At 37.0% G+C, this 17,954-nt stretch overlaps 1 protein-coding gene across 1 annotated transcript in view; it reads right to left on the bottom strand.

Annotated features, from left to right (window-relative positions):
* Positions 1–17,954, bottom strand: part of tmem132c (transmembrane protein 132C) — a 151,317-nt gene that overhangs the window by 109,032 nt on the left and 24,331 nt on the right. Inside the window, exon 2 of the mRNA XM_011479419.3 lies at positions 17,042–17,930. Coding sequence (XP_011477721.1) covers positions 17,042–17,930 — 889 coding nt within the window. The remainder of the gene's footprint in view (positions 1–17,041; positions 17,931–17,954) is intronic.

The raw sequence follows: 17,954 nt of genomic DNA, 5'->3' as shown, positions 1-17,954 counted from the left end.
AAACTCATGTTGAACACAGTAACACTGACATGAAAGGCACCAAATGAACAAGTAAAGGTTGTGACCTTTAGAAATGCCAGACAGTGGAATAACATAACTAAATTTGGAATTACATTGAAAATGCCAGAGTTTGGCGCTTGATTGGTCAAAACCCTAAGTGTTTGGGTGAAAGGGATGCGAGTGTAGCCGTGATGTGCTGAAGTAACAAAGGGAAAACGTGCTGAAAAAAAGGCCAAATATTATGTTACCCTTAAAAATGTCTGGAAAAAAATAAACACTACTGCATTTTCCCCACTGTAGGGTCCATTTAATGCACTAATAACCTGCAGTGCCAAATGTGTGGAATAATTCTGGATGAGCTTAGTGATATTGAAGTAATTGATATTATAATTAGCACTATCAAAATGTCGGTCTGTTTTTTCCCAGGTTGCAAACAAATTTGGGTGATTAGAATATGCTAACGCGGCTAACGTGTAGCGGGATCGGAATGTGTGTGTTTTTTTTTACTATTACTCACAAGGTTGATTGTTTGTCTAATCACAGTAACATTAGTTTTTGTTTTGTTTGTTTTGCCGTATCAATGTGTTTTTTTATGTTGCAAACAAGGTTGGAGTTACTGGTATGGTGAATACGCCAACATGTAATGTGTAGCATTGTTGGACTGTGATTGTGTCCAAATTCCTTCACTACTCACTAAATAATGCACTAAATTGTGCGTTCACCATTTTGTAGCGCCGTCCAAATCTACAATTCCAAAATTGAGTGCCCTGGAAATTTCCCAGAAGTCTCTGCGAAAAATCAGTGTGATGCTCACTAGATCTGTGAATATAGACCACAATGCATTGCGTTGGAACAATTTTTGCCCAAAAAGTTTATTTAAATGTATTTTTTAAATAAAACAATAACGTATTTATCTTCAGAAGACAGTGGACTCATAAATAATTGTCACAAAATGCTCATATTAATAAGATTTTAACTTCCTGAAATTTATAACGTCATATCCGCTGTTTAAAAAATAATAGTAGTGATCATGGTGTCCGAATTGCTTTTAAAATCCAGGGCACTACATTATGCCGCACTATATAGTTTTTTTTAGTAGTTAGGGATTAGGGTGGAAATTCAGACAGAGCCTGTGTTTTTTCTTTTGTACGTGTTTCTAAAAAGGTTGGGATTTAACATAGGCACAGTAAAATTTTTGTTTTAGCCGTATTAATGTTTTTTATATGTTGCTAATAAAGTTGGGAGTTACAGGTAAAATGAGAGAAAGAGATCTTTGTTTTATTGTGATTTTCAAATGTCTATAGAACCTTAAACTACCAGTATAGATTTTTCGCATTAACAACTTGCTTAAAAAGAATACATATGATTAAGCATTATTTCTTACCTTAGATACACTGGTAGGTTAGATTTACAGGATTGAGTCGATAAAAAAGGGATTTGTGGATTGTTATTTATTTATTTATTTATTGCTTTCTTTCATGTCACATCTTTACACAGAAAATTGGCACTGACCCTAAATTTGCAGAATGCATTTCCCCCCATTGTTACTAAAGGCTTGTGAAAGGCAAGCACCCCTTTAAGCTCTGGACAGTCAGTAATCAAGCTGTGAGCTTTAACAGCTTGTCATCCTAATCACCACGGCAACACTCGTCTTTTTTGATTACATTTTTGTTAGAGTCACCTATTCTTTCCAACAGCTCAACTTTTGATTTAAGGAGAAGGAAGAAAGAGTGCAGATTTCTTCTGTCATATCTTGAAGTCAAGTGTTTATGTGCTGTCCTAACAATGCAAAATTAGTTTTGTTTAGAATTTTTATTTTTAATAAATGAAGTTACAAAGGAAATTGAATAGCAAGTGCCATACCATTTAAAAAGAAAAGTCTATCTACATAATTGTACTTTAACATATTTTTAGTTTGCGTGATATAACTTCACCAATAATAGTCTTCGGTAAAAAAAAAAAAGGTCTTCATGACCAAAAAATGTTCAGGAAATAGCATAAGTATTTGTTTAAAAATATATTTTCAGAAAATAAAATAAAATTATATATGTATATAAATACATATATAATTATATATATATAATATCTGTATATGTAATATCTTATATATATATATATATATATATATATATATATATATATATATATATATATATATATATATATATATATAAGATATTACAATACATGAATGTATTGAACACAAACACTTTTCTTAGAAAATGAACATTTGCAATGTCGGGTTAACCAACCGAGAAAATGTAAAAATTCTAAAGAAGGGAGTATTTTTTCTATGTTTAGTTTAAGGTTTAATTGACTAGATGGGTAATGCCAAAAAAAACGACACTGCACCTGAAACTTTTTCTTCCTAAAGCCTTACGGAACCATGCATCCAAATAGGGTGTTAACTCGTATAGGGGTTGACCCGAGTTGTTACTTAAGTACCTTTAAGTAAATGTGCATAAAAATTTGAACATTTTTGGTCTACAGGCTCACCAAGTGGTCTACAACCTCTCTATTTTGTGCAGGCCACCTGCGTGCCTTTGATAGGTTTGCCCATTTTGCACCCACAGGCCCATAGGGGCAAATATGACCAAAGCTTAAGATGTCTCTTGTGACTCACAACAATGCTTGATCCTGCTCTAAATCATTAAAAAACATCTTCAACAACTGTTTCTAAGAAGCTGAAATCGCTGCTGTTCTTTATCTAGAAAACTAAAAGTCTAACACATATCACTGAGGATTAAAGCCTGCATTTACAACAGACTTGGGTTTGCCACAGCACAGTGGAGAAAGGTAGACATTTAAAGCTCTGAGTCAAAGGATATAATTGTGCTGCAGCTGAAATCATTGATTTGATGTGCCTCTGATTGAGGAAGGAATGTGATGACGGGTTTTGTGATTGGAGAAGGATGCATTTCCCTGTCACTCAGGTACACGTTTGACACGTGTTTTGGCAATGAGCTGGGTAATATTTTAAAGCAGCTTCTAAACAGAGCTTGCACCCAGTCTGAAAACAGGAAAAGATTAACTTTGTTTTACAGAATATTTGTGGGCTAAGGAGATTTGACCTGAAGATCCTAAATTTTGAAAAAAAAACACTGTTCCAGTCATAGCATGGCAATCACTAAGCTCCTCTGCCAGGGTACAAAAAAGAGGGAAAAAATAGAAATGAAGCACAAATTCAAGGTTTTCTGATCCATATTATTTGTTTAAGAGTCTAAAATGATTGCTTTTATTTTGAAAAGCAACTCACCTTTAAAAAACGTTCAAATTAATATACCAGAGCTTTTATAAAAAGCACATCTAGAGCAATGGCAGCACAGAGATAAGACAACATGTAACCGCCCTCCCCCCTGGAACACAATGAGTGCCTTTGACATAGATTAAAAGGTCAGTTTACTGTGTGTTAATTAAATTGCTTTAAAAATGCAAGAGGCTATATTTTCTTATCTCAGAGAAAAGCTGACGAGCTGCTTCCAACTGCGACATGTTCAGTCAACCAAAAGTAAATTTCTGTTACGAGGATGTTGGCTTCGTCTTTATATTCATCACGCAGACACGAGGTTCCCACTGACCTTCGCTCCAAATATATTGTAACTAACAGTTTAGGAAAGAGGGTTAGGATTTCTATTCTGTTTCTGCTGCTGATTACGGATAAACTGCACCATTTTTAGGGAATCACGATAGGTTAGACATATAAATGTAGGTCTGATTAGCTGATATTAATAAAGGATAATTAATGGTCTTTCATTATTAAGATATCCAAAGTTTCTTTAGGCAAAAAACAAAATAAAAAAACAACTATTGTATGTTTTGCTAGCAAGAGAGTGAATGAAGAATCAAGGAAAGTAGAATTTACTTACAGCCATAAATCCAAGAAATCTATCTTAATCTGTGTCAGAGAATCAGCTTTAGATTGCTTGCGAGTTCCTCCAGCCTGCTAATGAGTAGAAGTCTTAATTTTACTGGGCAACTTAATCAAACTAAGACGAATGTCCCTTTCACAGTGGCATTTCCAATAGAAATCAATGTTTTTTTTTCCTTTTTTATTTAAAGTTTTTTCTTAATGATTATAAATTCACAAGACACATAGTCTAATGGTCAAAATTAAATTAACTTGTGATGTGTTTCTGAACGTTTCTGACATTTCAACAGTTTCTCACCCTCACTGCCTTAAATGACTTCATCATTGTTTCAAGTCTCAGATGCATTTTGGGCTCTTGATGTCAGGATGTCTTATATTGTCTTATGCCATACAAGCCAGACGAAGGTCTAACACCATGCAGCAAGGTTAGCTGCCCACCATTAACCAGTTACAATGCGTGGGTTTTCTAAAGTCTAATGTCTACAAGTGTATTCTTGACAGTCAAAAAAAACTTTTTTTTTTTGTTTGCAAACTTATAAGTGGCAGTGGATGCAGTTTACTTTCCCCATCTCTGATGGAGCTTTGCAAACCAATCAGGAGTGTTATAACTGTCCGTGGGACCATTTTGTGTTGATTTCAGTGTAAAACATGGTGTGACACCTCCCCCACCCCACCCCACCTCAAATCGGCCTCATTCTTCAAAAGAAGAAGTTACATTACTGAGCAAAACAGACATGGATCCACAAGTGCTCATGTGAGCGCAGATGCGGAAGATGCAAAGAGATAAAATACCAATCAATTTACAATAAATCTGAAGCAAAACATTATACTTATTTTGAAGGTGTATGCAACTTATATACAATATCTGGATATAAATCAAAACTATCTAACATTTTAAATTAAAAAATGGCAATAAAAACATAAAAGGCACAGGTCTTGAATAAACTGATTATTTAATTAGCGCTGAATAGCAGATAAAAGAAGTTATTGTAATTTCATTCAGTCACCCTACAAAGAAATAATTACCACAGCATGTTTAATGTGGAGAGCAGGAAATGTATAGTGATTTCAAAGGCTCTATTCCGGTCAATATATTCATCAGCAGAGGGAGTCTGGCCTCTATTAGCCTTCCAGCGCTATAGTTTATTGTGGGCCTTCAGTGTCATTTCTGTTCATCAATATTCAATTAACATGTTAATCATATTGGTCACAGCAGGACTGACTGGTTATAAACAGAGAGATACACTGTTAGTCGATTTTGCTTGATCAATAAAAACTGAGCTTTACATTTTCATTATTCACCATTTTTACCTGTAATTAACATTGTATTAACTGTAGTTTGGCAGTTTTTTTTTATTTAAACTGAAAGTCATTTCTAAAATCAACATTTTTGTAAGGTATTTCTTTATTTTTTAAATCATTTTGGGGCCATTCAATGTTACATGAAAACAGATGAACCATTATTTCTGGGGGGAAAAAATAGATAATCAGTGGAATACAGAATGTGGCGCTGTCTTTATTAATGCAATTCTTCACTTTTCAATGCTGAGTTGTTCCTCACAAAGGCGTCAGACCAAAAAGATCCCAGCAAAAAGAGATGGGACTCCCCCGCCGTGCTTTGGGAACGATGTGGGCGAGACGAGGGAGCCGTGCAGCGCTGTACCCTGCTCTAATACAACACCACTACCTCTGTGCGTACCCAGCTCTTGGCAGCTGCGTTAGTTAACACGGCCTCATTCAGCTGCTGGCAAGGCCACTCTCCCCACAAGCTAATAAAAATGTAGCAAATGTAATAGGGCAAAAATAAATTGGCCAGCTCAGCATAAGGCCCTTCAGTGTCTGACGGCTTGTAGCATCCGTCAGGGCGTGCACTGACAACATGAGGAGACTCTTTGCAATGTGACCACAAACATGTTCGAAAATGTTATGTATTTAGTGCATAAATGGATTCAAGCACACAAGTAGGCTTCAGACCCTCTTTTTCCTGTTGACGGCATTATCCTCCCTAACAACAGAGCAGGCATGTTGCTGGAAACGTGCAACTAATCTGCAGCAGAATGCCAAAAAATGCATGGAAACCTCTCTGAGACTAAATACAAAAATTATTCATAACAGCTAAAAGACATCTGACACGATTTATTTAATGCATGCTTGAAGCTGCTTTCAAAAATGTTGAGAATATTTATTTATATTTCCAGTCTTGATCCCTGCAATGCCTCTTTCTCACGCTTTTAAAGGGAAGAGTTGTTTTAGGAAAGCAGCTTCTGCCTCTAGGCTGGTCAAAAACTGATAAGGCAGTTTTTTTATTGGTCACTCACCCCTGCACAGGCAGTAGTATCTGCTGATTCAGGGTTGTTTATGGTCTTTAATGATGCCTTTTAAATGAGACGATCCAGTGAGGAATTGGATATTACTGTGTGTTTAGTGCTTTCATACAAAATGATAAACTCTGTTTTTGTTTTTTCTGGGTAAGTTTGCATCTTAACCTGAACAGTTCTGCATCGTTTATTTTTGATATTGCCTTGTGTTGCAGGGAGATACATGCCTGAAGCTGAAACAACCAGGTTTGAGACGGACTCACTTCTGTTCTGTTTGCCTTTAACCCAGAATTGTTTGATTTGCATATAGAACTGATGTATTATCCTAGGCACTTTGACATTGGGAGTGAGGTCATCTAGACCCCACAAGACTTTTTTCTTCAATGATTTGTGATCTTCACTGGTTTCCATGGATTACATGAAATCCTCTCCACCTTTATCCACCTTTGTCATGGTAGGGAGAACACGTCAATGGTCATCTAGACCCCATAGGATAGCACAAGGGCTAAGGTGAAAACTGAGCAAAGAGAATTTAAGCAAACATTCTAATATACTATATAAAAGTGTGTTTCTATTAGTTTAAGTTTATAAGGAAAGACTGAGATCCATTCAGGAGGGTTTTTTGTTGTTGTCTTTTTCTTAAGGTTTTTCTTATTCATTTTTTAACTCTTGTTTTATTTTTTATTTTACAAACTAAAAACAAACCTGTATTACCATCTGGCTTTCAAAAAGTCCTTAAAATGCACTAATGAATCCAGAAAATGTTTGACAGGTGCAGCTGTTAGCTTGTCCTTGAATCAAAATTTATTTTATGGGCAAAACTGTGTGTTTTGAAGCAGCGTTAACAGTTATTACATTCAATATTACATCTATTTATCTATATTTAAATATCCTCCACTGATTTTGGTTCCCAGTGTTCACAAAATACAAGTTTTTCTTAATCAAATAAAAAGTAACATACTGTAAAATGAATCTTTATTGATTTGTTACGCACATTATTGGTAAGCTACAGCAGTTTTTCAATTCCATTTGGTTTGGAAGCCATATTTGCCAAGATGCCAAGTGGCTAAAGCAACTTTAACTGTTTTTATGTAAGATTTTGGTTTAGAAAACAAAAAAACGATTTAACGATTTGGACCAGTTTTTAGTTTATTTAGAGCATACCTAAAAGGGAAAGATTCCTCAAATTGTGAGAACTCGACTCATTTTTTCAATTGTATTAATATTAAAATTTGTTCATTTTTTATTATCATCTTAATATTTTTTCCTCAATTTTCACCTAAAGATCATCTTTTCCCCCCATTTTTTAGCGTTTAGTTTTTTGTTTGTATTTTTTACATAGCTTGCATAAAAGCATTGCTTTTAGGGGCATAGAGGAAGGGGTTTAAAGGGCAGGTGATGAGCAAAGGGGCAGAAATGTATGTCTAAACATTTTAGACTCTTATTTTTATAGTGCTTTATGCCTTTAATTGCTTTGACGAATTTTGTTTATCGTCATGCATGATTTACCATAAATGCTGATGATTTGTGAAATGATGCATTATTCTTTCAACAACAGAATTCAGATTCCCCAGCAGAAGCCTGCACAGCCCTTCTATTACTCTGCGTGAGCAAAGTAAGGTTCTGAAACCTGCTGAACTACGAGAGCAAACACTACCTCTGTACAGGTGCAAACACAGACAAAAGAGTGCATGGCGTTATTGCAAAAAGCAGGCAGTCTTATTAAAATCTGTTTGCAGACGTGTTTGTTAGACGTTCCTCCACAGGAGGTCTGATATTAAACAAAATGCACACAGAAGACCAGCTGTGTTTTATCAGGCTGGGACACACATCGCCAATTTATTTTCTCATCTGGTGAAAGGAAGACAAAGGACGAGCAAAAAAAAAGAAAGAAAAGATTTAAAAGAAGTTGAGACCTAACTGGTTTGAGGTATTTTCTTTTAATTGTTGCTTTTCTACTCAACATACTACTTTATTTTCTCCTCTCTCTTCGTATTTGCTTCAGAATGTTTTACAAAGCAGAAAGTCTTTATTACCATACAAACCTCAAAGAAGAGACATGTTCTCTCAGAACTCCTCAAGCCTCCCCCATTTAGTACTTTAGTGACAAAGGCAGCACACTTAAATAAAGTGAGTTTTCTTTCAGGTCACAAAGAGAAAAATCATACAGCTTGCATTCGTTTGCATGAAGTCAAATGGAGACACCTGCAGCAAAAAATCGAATTTCATCAGAAATGTTGATAAAACTGTTAAGCAACATCCACATCTGTTTGATTAACACTAAATGAGCCTAAAAGACCATGTGGGGACCCTCGCAATAACACGACACCCCTTCATAACGGCGTTTCTTCTTTCTGAGTTTCAGATTTAACGCAAAAGCAATGCATGCAAGCACACGTAAACGTGCATGCTTCATTAGGTGCTCAGACTAGTGTGGCACGCAGTTTTGCAACAGTTAAAGCGTTATACATTCAAGTGGAAACACCTCCAGGTTTTAGGGCTCAACACAGAGGCGATCAGTGTATTATGCGCAGATAGGAGTTGTCAGTTTCCTGCCTGCAACACTGATGTTTTTAGCAGATGTGCTTTTTTGGCCTCTCATTGACAATCCAATCCTTAGTTTTATACCTGTACACTGTTATTTGGTAAATGTTTTAACAGGTTTTTGGCTTGTGTTTGGGATTCTAGAATGGGGGAAATAGGCTTTTATGTTTCATTTTTTTTTGCAAGGAAACGTCAACATCCAGTGATGGGAACGGAAAGCTGAAATAGCTTCCAGGAACGCACAGACTTTTATGATCATGGACATTAAAAAAAAAGAAAAAAAACAGTCTTTCAAATGCACACTCACACACACACACACACAAACTCAATTTTTTTCAAATCTGACAATTAATAACCAATTTCGCACTGTTTGTGGACAACTCAAGTGTTGTATTTTGGAGAAGAATTATGGTTGCAAAAACAGTCATTTGTATGTTTAAGGACACACTACTGCTTTTAACACCACAGCTGTTAAATAGAAAGCAACAGTGAATATCTGCACTGTGTTGCAGTGATGTTAAAAGCATCTAAACACAAAAGGACTTCTTATACAAATAGACTATTTTAGTTGCATAACTGAAATACTGGGACTCACATAATAGGAGCACAAGCAAAGTCGACATTCCTACACATCATTTGAAACACACAAAAAAGAAAACAATAACCAATGAAGAGAAAAGCTCCACTGCAGCAACAACAGTAATAATCTAAACTATATTTTGGATTGTGAAAAACAGATCCAACCCTCTGGTTGCCAGATGAATTGTAGAGTCTGGTGGCTGATGGCAGGAATAACTTCCTGTACCGTTTCTTTGCACAGTGAATGAGTCTACTGCTAAAGCTTCTTCTCAGTTTGTCCACCACTTTGAAGAGAAGATGGAAGGGGTTGTCCATGATGGTCCCCAGTTTAGTCAGCAGTCTGTCCCTTGGCTTGAAGCCAATAACAGACCCTGCTTTTTTAATTGGTTTATCCAGTCTGTTGGCATACTTTGGTTAGTCATATATTTGTGCTAACTTTCTTGTTCATCATCACTATTAAGAAGTTTTTTTAAATGAGGTTTTGCCTGCAGTCAAACCTCTACCTTCCATTCCTGAACTTGACGCAAACTAGGACGTGGAAAGTGTTCCACTTCCACCAAAGACCACCAGAGGCAGGTTGCAGAGGAGAGCAGTTCTTTATTGACTCTCATATTAAAACTGTCAGATTTTACCCCCAAAATAGAGGTGTTTTTGGTTTCAGTTTCCAGAATGTCTATGCTCCATATTGCTTTATTTCAATTCATAGCAACTGGTGTGGGGTAAAACAAGGCGCTTTGATTTGACCAAAGCTCAAAGACCCTTTAGTGGACCCAACAGAGCTTCAAACTTCCCTTTGTCCTGTTCAGTTGCTGCTTTTGGAATGCCCTCCATCATGAGTAAAAATCCACTGGAACATGTTAAAAACACTAAAAACACAATGCTCGTTGGAGTGGGTCTTTAACCAGATCTACTTTATTTAGGTACTCAGGCATAAAGTACTTATATGCAGTGTGGGGATTTCCTCAGATTTTCATATTAGGTCTTGTAGGTTGTGCAGTCGTGAAATAAAAGACACAAGGTCTAAAGGGATGTTTGCTATAAAAATGATAAATTTCATCAAGTTTTGTAAAATAAATGTTTCTGGTGACAGAAGATGGTTTTGCTGCAGTGAGATAGGATTTTTGGTAAGAATTCTCATTAAATAATTATAGCTAATCTGGCTGAAAATAATGTGTAGAAAAAGCCAGAAATCTAAAAGCAATGCAATGGTCCTGATTGTTCAGTAACTCCAGCTGTAGAACAGCGAATAACTCAAAGATAGAACACAGGATTTTTGTCATTTCTGGATAAAGTTGTGTTGATAGTTGGAGGAGATGAGGTTTTTACCACTGTAAGAACAAGAGTATCACACAATATAATTTCCTAAATTGCATTTCATTTGCATTTAAACCACATAATGCTATAGGGGAAAGTAATGGATTATTACACAGCTTCCACAGGAAAAATAATAATGACATCAATTCATATATTACATGTATATTAGGTTGTTATGGCTTATTCTCCTAAATGTTTTTTTTCAGTGACTTCATTCTTTCTAATTGTTGGGAAAAATCCATAGGTGTGCAAAAACATTAAGAGGCGATGCTGTTCAGGCAGAAACTGGAATTCACAGTCAGTTCTTTCTTAACCACAATTACTGCTCAGGGGAATCTCACACTAAACCAAGACGGGAAAGGACTACATGACAGCTCATCTTGACAAATTCACCTTTGTTCTCATGCATTTTCTTCTAGACAATGTCTTTCCACAGTGGTCTTTTAAACCATATCAAGGATGAGATTTAGTAATTCCCATGTGATTTGTCTTTAAGCTAAAAAGTTTCCTCAGGATAAGCAAATATTTAGAAAATGATATGAAATATGATGTGGATGAATGCTTGGAAGCTTGGCTCATGTGTACAGTCTGACAGTTATTTCACAATGCAGCATTTTCACATCATCTGCTAAACCTATGCAGTGCAAATAAGGTTCCTGCTGTTATTCGAACCGCAGGAGCGTTCGTGTCATGAATCAATCAGACCACACATAAAACAAGGCGCTCCATGCACCTTAGCAGAAATTCAATCTAACATAGTTTTGTTACTTTAATTAACAGGGCTTGGGAGTTTAAACGAATCTTAAATCCTGCCTTTGGACTTCTGTACTGTAAAGCTATTGTCCTCCTAATCTGGAAAGTACTTTTTCTGATGAGAGCTCATCTGCCAGGCTTTCAGTGTGTGTTTTTTTAAATGTTTTTGTTAAGTTTCATTTTTTTTTTTTTGATTCTGCTGTTTTTCTTTGTGGCAAATTTTTATACCTTTAAAATTAAATGTATTATTATGTTTAGACTTCTCAATCCTGTTTTTTTGTTTGTTTTTCTGTTTAATCTATAAAGATCCACTCTTGACTCTTCCATCTAGTTTCATTTCCTGTCTGTTTTCACATTTTTTTTAATTAATTCTCACACCTGGGTTCAATTTTAGCAGTTTTCCTCTGTGTTGGCTGGTTTAATCAGTTTTTACTAAATCTTTGATTACTCAGTCTGAGTGCTTAATCCTAGTTGTTGTCATTAGTAAGGACTTTTCGTTTTTCTTTTTTTTTAGTTTAGTTGCATAGATTTTGTGCCCCGACAGTATGTTTGCACATTTCTAATGAGAGGACCTTTCCTCTTCATCTTGGAGGTCTCTGCTTTTGCTCGTCCTGCGCTTGTGTGTAGCTCCTCGTTTAGACATCATGGCAATGTCAGACTTGGACAGCCTCCCATGTGTGCAAAAAAAAATCTTTAAACACACTCTTGATTGATTTCCCAGACAGCGACTGCATTTACAAGCACATCAGCATAACCTACTATTGTATTTTTGCACTTAGATAAGCTCATGTAGGGAAAAAAAAACACATAAATATGTTTACAATATAGTTAGGTCACATTTAAATTAGGGTGTTAGAAATGTCATATGAATACTCTAACATAAAATATATTTATTTATATTTACCAAATGTGAGTAGACAATCCCCCAAAATGTTGTCATTCAATTAAATACTCATGTAAGAGGAAGAAAGTAACTGGTAACAACAAACCTCATAGTTCGTAAAAGTTTAATCCTATCGATTGTATACTCTGTAACCTAAATAAATTAACCAAAATAAAAGTACCGGTATGTCTAATACATTAGTAAACAGGAAGACATTTGCTGCTGTTAAAATAAGATAAGAACTAGATCATTGTTCAAACCTTTGTCTGCACAAAAAATCTAACGTTGAGTCTCTTATTTTAGAGCTTATGAGCTTTAAGAGAAAAACAAATGTTGTTTAACCTTGCCTTACATTTTAGCTTCCCACACATATTATATTTATAATCTTATTTTTGGTTTCTTGTCTTTTTCCTGAGATTTTAAAATTCTTCCACTCCCCTGAAATGTTAATGTTTCTTGCAAGCACGCTGTTGTCCACGCCATGGTTGTACAGTCAAAAACTGAATTATGCTGGTTAGATCTATAAGTATAAACTTTAAGTTGGTTGTTGGATGCTGCTATTTTATGCATTTATCTGCTAAAACTGATATTGTGCTGTTATTGTTGTGCATCTGTAGATTTAATGGTAAAAATGGCCATTGTAGTTGAAAACAGCCCATTATAGTTGAGTTACATTGCTGTTTTTTCCAGGTGAAAGTATACTGCATGTAAACAACTGCTCAGACAGCAGCTTTTACAAAAACGTACTTCATTTTTGGAAGGGTTTTATGTAAATGGAACTCAATGAATTGGTCTGGATGTATGCCTCATGGGTCTACTCAGTAGTTTCTGATGATCTTTTTTGCCTTCTTGGAACACTTGTGCGTGAATAAGTATTGTCAGCTGTGTAAATGTAAATGAAAATGCCACATACTGTATCACCATAACTAGTGTCATCTTTTAAAGATTATAAACTTGACTCAGACTTTACAGGTTTACAAGTCAAAATGGTGTGTTGATTGCAGTTCGCTGATGAAAAGAAGGCTGAAACTTTTCTGTGCAGCTAGGAAGGGCTCCTGGGTCTTTCTGAACACTAGAAAGTTTTATGTCCATCCACACACATCCATCCATCTCCTAAACCTGCCACAGTCACGGTCTGGGTAAGGGGGTTGCTGAAGCCACTACATCCTGGACAGTTCACCAGAGACACACAGAGAACAAATACCACACACCTACATTCATACCTACAGGAAGATCTGCAGTCACCAATTAACCCATGAAGCCCATTTCTTTGGACTGTGAGGAAGCCGGAGTGCCTGAAGGAAAGGCACAAACAGAAAATCCACGCAGAAAGTACCCAGTGCAGCCCAGACTTACATATGAGCCACTACAACTGATGTTTTCAACGTAAATGATACTTACATATAGATTACATAATACATGTTTTTATAGGATTTTTAAAGAGTTATTAATAATCAGCTGGGTTAGGGTTTTATGTAGTACCTTAACTTTATGTGACAATAGGGTGTTACACGGTTTTTGCAAGTTACTTTACTTTCCTGAAACCTAACTGGAAATTAAAATGTTCAGGTGACTTGTTTCATGCAACATTTATCTGCCTACATCAAATACATAACTTATTTTGTTTTAACATTAAAAGACTGTAAACAGCAAAAAACAACAACATGTGCAATAAAATGTAGTTCCTGCCATGTTAAACAAGATTCTGTTATAAGTTACACATTGTGAAAGCTTAATAGCGAAATGAAAAAACTCCTCTCTAAGTGTTTGGTAATTAATACATTAATTGAATATTTGTTTCTTTTTTTTCAGGCATAAGTATTATTGCCCTCTTGACTCTATATGTAAACATTTTCAACACGACAGTGACTGCACATTAAAAACAAATTTAAGTCCATTCTTATTATTGGGGTCAATTCAAAAGTTAGATGAAATCAGAAAATCACATTCTTTGTTACTGTAAGAATCCTCATGCTCTACATAGAGCAATAATCAAAACAATAAACTGAATCCTCCCTGCGTAAGATGACCGCAGACTTCAATAAAAAAAAATAGAACTTTTCAGGTCTGCAGTGACAGAAGCTATTAACACAGTGGAAGCCACATCAGAAGCTATCAAATTAAAAAGAAGCTTGTCAACACGGGCAACACCCAGGAAAGCACAACCTGCTGAGCTCCCACAAAGCACGAAATTGGCCAGATGATTGGTTATCAAAATTGTGAGAAATTAGCTTTCATTAATATCCATCACAGCATGAGGCTTTCAGCGTAATGCTTCAAACTAAGAAAAGTAAACTTGGTTGTCTTTTTATCTTTCTGTCCCCTTTTTCATCTGAGTGGAACCATACATGCATATTGTTCATCTATGTAGATGCAGAGTAAAACATATGACAAGAACATAAAATATGAAGGACTTGGCCTTTGATTGTCAGACATCATTGGCCAAAGAAACTAAAGCAGCATCAATTTTGTGTGACGATTTCCGCTCTTCCTGCACTGCCAAATGGTGCCTGAACCAGATGAGTGTATTGCACAGACGATATGATGCTGCAAATATAGAGATCAAAGTCATCTCCCGCGGGTGATTCAGGATCCCAACAAATGCACGTATGCGGACAGCCTTATCACCTAGGACCACACAGAGGCCTTTCCATATCTATCATTCTCAGAGGGCCGACCAACGCCTTCCACATGCAGCACTGCCAAATAAAATTACCGCAGGCATTGCCTCTACGGGCAGCCTGGCTTGTTCATTCCACTGATGAAACAAATCACTTTTCAGTTTGGCAAAACAAAAAGAAGTTTCCCATGCTTTATCATTGTAGGGCTGTTGAATACATGAAAGACAAGAATGGAGAATTCATTTGGCTTGTTGAAACTTCACAGGTATAAAAAACATGACTGCTTATAGGTTTCAGTGTTTTCATTTGTTAAAGACCCATTTCGATCATCTTACAAGATATTTTATATGTTATCAATGTGTTGTTTTCTATGACATAGTTTCTGCAGAGCGTCAGTAGTTCATTAGAAATTTGAGTTGGACAGTTGGTGCAGAGCAGGGGCGCTCATTGCTTCGATTATGATCGAAGGACCTGTGTGTAGATTGCGGTCGAACAAAAATAAATAAACAAAAATAAAACTATATTTAAAAAATAATCCGTCAACGCATAGGCCTCATCACCATTTGATTGGCACGCAGAACGGCAAAAAAAAAAACATTCTCTGATATTTATTTAGGCCAGGGACGGGCTGCGCGCCTCCTCGATCGAAAGCGAGATGTAGACACCCCGTCTGACTCAGCCGTCCGTCCTGCCACGGCGCCTGCTGCCTGTGATTTCCACTCGGGGATCCGACCCCACTCAGCCAGCAGTGTTGCTCAGAAGAATGCGCTTCTCGAGCCCTTCCCACAGACCAAGGGGCCACCATTAGCTCGGTCGTAGTTAAGCCAGCCGTGCTTTAGAAATTTCATGCCCCCCCATTACACGATTTACTGCAGAGCAATAAAACGCCGTATCTTTTCTAATTATGTATTACTATGAAAATAACATTGATTTACATGACAAAGCTATCTTCTCACAAAGGTTTTTGTACTCTTACTGTGTAGATTCTTAAGTTATTAGTACATAGACATAATATTTTTGAATGAACATGTATTACAACTTGTCATCTTTGAAGGTGAAAAAAGTGACTTTGGTGCATAATCCCAGACCTTGACTTATATATCCTTGTTCTGCAGGTCCTCCACTTTCACCGCACAAAGATTTGGGAACTTTTACTGGGTAGCTTTTTAATTATTAGTTCATAATATTCATTGACAATATTGAACATTGCCCGTGGATGTCTCAGAATGGAACGGAGCAGGGATCTTGTGGTCCACCCGTTGTATTTTCTACATACCAAATGCCAGCTTTCAAAACAGAATTTTTTCATCTCCTGATTCACAACGATTTGAATCAAGAAATACTCAGAAATCTATTTTTAGCTTAATTTTCGTTATATATGTCCTCCATCACGATAAAAATGCCTCAAAAGCATATTAAAAATATCAAAACATCACATTTTTCCTTGAAGTGGGTCTTTAAATGATCATTTTGTTGACCCCCTTGTGTTCAGCCTGTTTTGCTTCTGGCACAGATTGGTAAACTACTTTGACCTCTAAATTAAGCACCTTGGATAGTTAACAGGTATTCTGAACCAGCAAGATGAGCTTTAGTCATTACACTAATGGACAAGCGTTTTAATTTATGACATTGCTATTTGCGCTGCATGTTAATGATCTAAATCATAATGTCTCAGCTGTTCGTTTTGATTACAAGTCAGCAACAGCTCCACTGAGTTCAGCCATTTTCTGGATAACCCCGCACTTAAAGGAAATCAGTGTGCTTTGATACCTGACTAGGATTGCTTTGTCATGAGTGAACAAAAATATTCAGCCATAGGTAGTCGTTTAACACGCTTTTTTTATAAGAGTGGAACAATAGGCCATGATTCACTTTGGGTTGATGTACCTTTTTTTAAAGAACTCACTCATCGGCTCTTAGGAAACAGAAAAAAGATGTTAGTGAAAACACAACAGTTCTGAAAGGTGATAAAAGGAGCATGGCAGAAAGAATAACCAGTTAAAAACTGAAAAAATAGACATTAATTCTATAGCTGCTGGACATGTTTGCAGATTTCACTTAAATCTAGGAGTATAGATACAAAGACAAACATTGCAGTGTGTTTACCCTCCAAGTTTAAATTCACGTGAGACTTTTTGGTACAATATAGAGGTATTCCTACCTGAGAGTAAACATTTCCGCAGTGGAGTAGGCTGACATGGTAATAAAGGCAGACACTGTTTCCCTCTGTCTCATCGGTATGGAAGGCACCATGACCATGAAGTTATCATCCAACCTGTATTCAGCAAGAGGGGGCTCAGGCGGGTTCTGATACAGCTTCACCCCACCAATCCTTTTCAGTGGCGTGGAGGTGTAGGACCCAAACAGCCCCTCTTGACTTGAGCGGATGAAGCTGTCTCTTCTGGACTCCTCTGAGTGGCACTCTCCTGCCTCGATGGACTGCAGCATGTAGTAGAGCTCCACTGAAGTGCCTTCGGACACTTCCAAGCTCCTCTGGCGTCCTGGCACTACGCTGGGTGGGCTGAACCAGCTGGCCAGTGGCTCCAACTCAGCCACACACAGCCCCAGCAACCCTTTCAGCTGGCAATTGCCGCGCACCTCCTGGGTTTCATGGAAAGCAAACATGTGCACGCAGGGCAACTTGTCTGTGGCGCTGTAGTCATCCCAGTCCCTACCCCCTACGTAAAACAGCACCTGAACTTTAGGTTTGGCTAAATGAATCCTAGTATTCATGATATATGTCTGCACCTTCCAGTTAAAGGTAAACACTGAAGAGGCAGGAAATGTTCCTGGGCTCTGTAGTAGCTCCACCGGGATAGGCTGCTCCACAGAGAGGGGCCCATAGCTGGCATTCACTGAGGGGAAACTTCTGGCCTGGTAGATGAAGAACGATTCAGTTCGTGACGTCAGGCTAGAGTTCCTCATGAAGTCTTGATTGGCCTCTTTCAGGAAAAAGGCCAAGTCAGCATTGAACAGCTGGTAGTTGACAGGCAGGTATGTGGGAATGGAGGAATATCTCTGCAAACCACCCAAGACTCGACAGTCGGCTACTAAAAGACACAAAAGAAAAACAG

Source organism: Oryzias latipes, chromosome 9, assembly GCF_002234675.1.
Source record: "Oryzias latipes chromosome 9, ASM223467v1".
In the NCBI taxonomy this organism is placed as follows: Eukaryota; Metazoa; Chordata; class Actinopteri; order Beloniformes; family Adrianichthyidae; genus Oryzias; species Oryzias latipes.
This window is presented reverse-complemented; position numbering and strand designations above follow the sequence as displayed.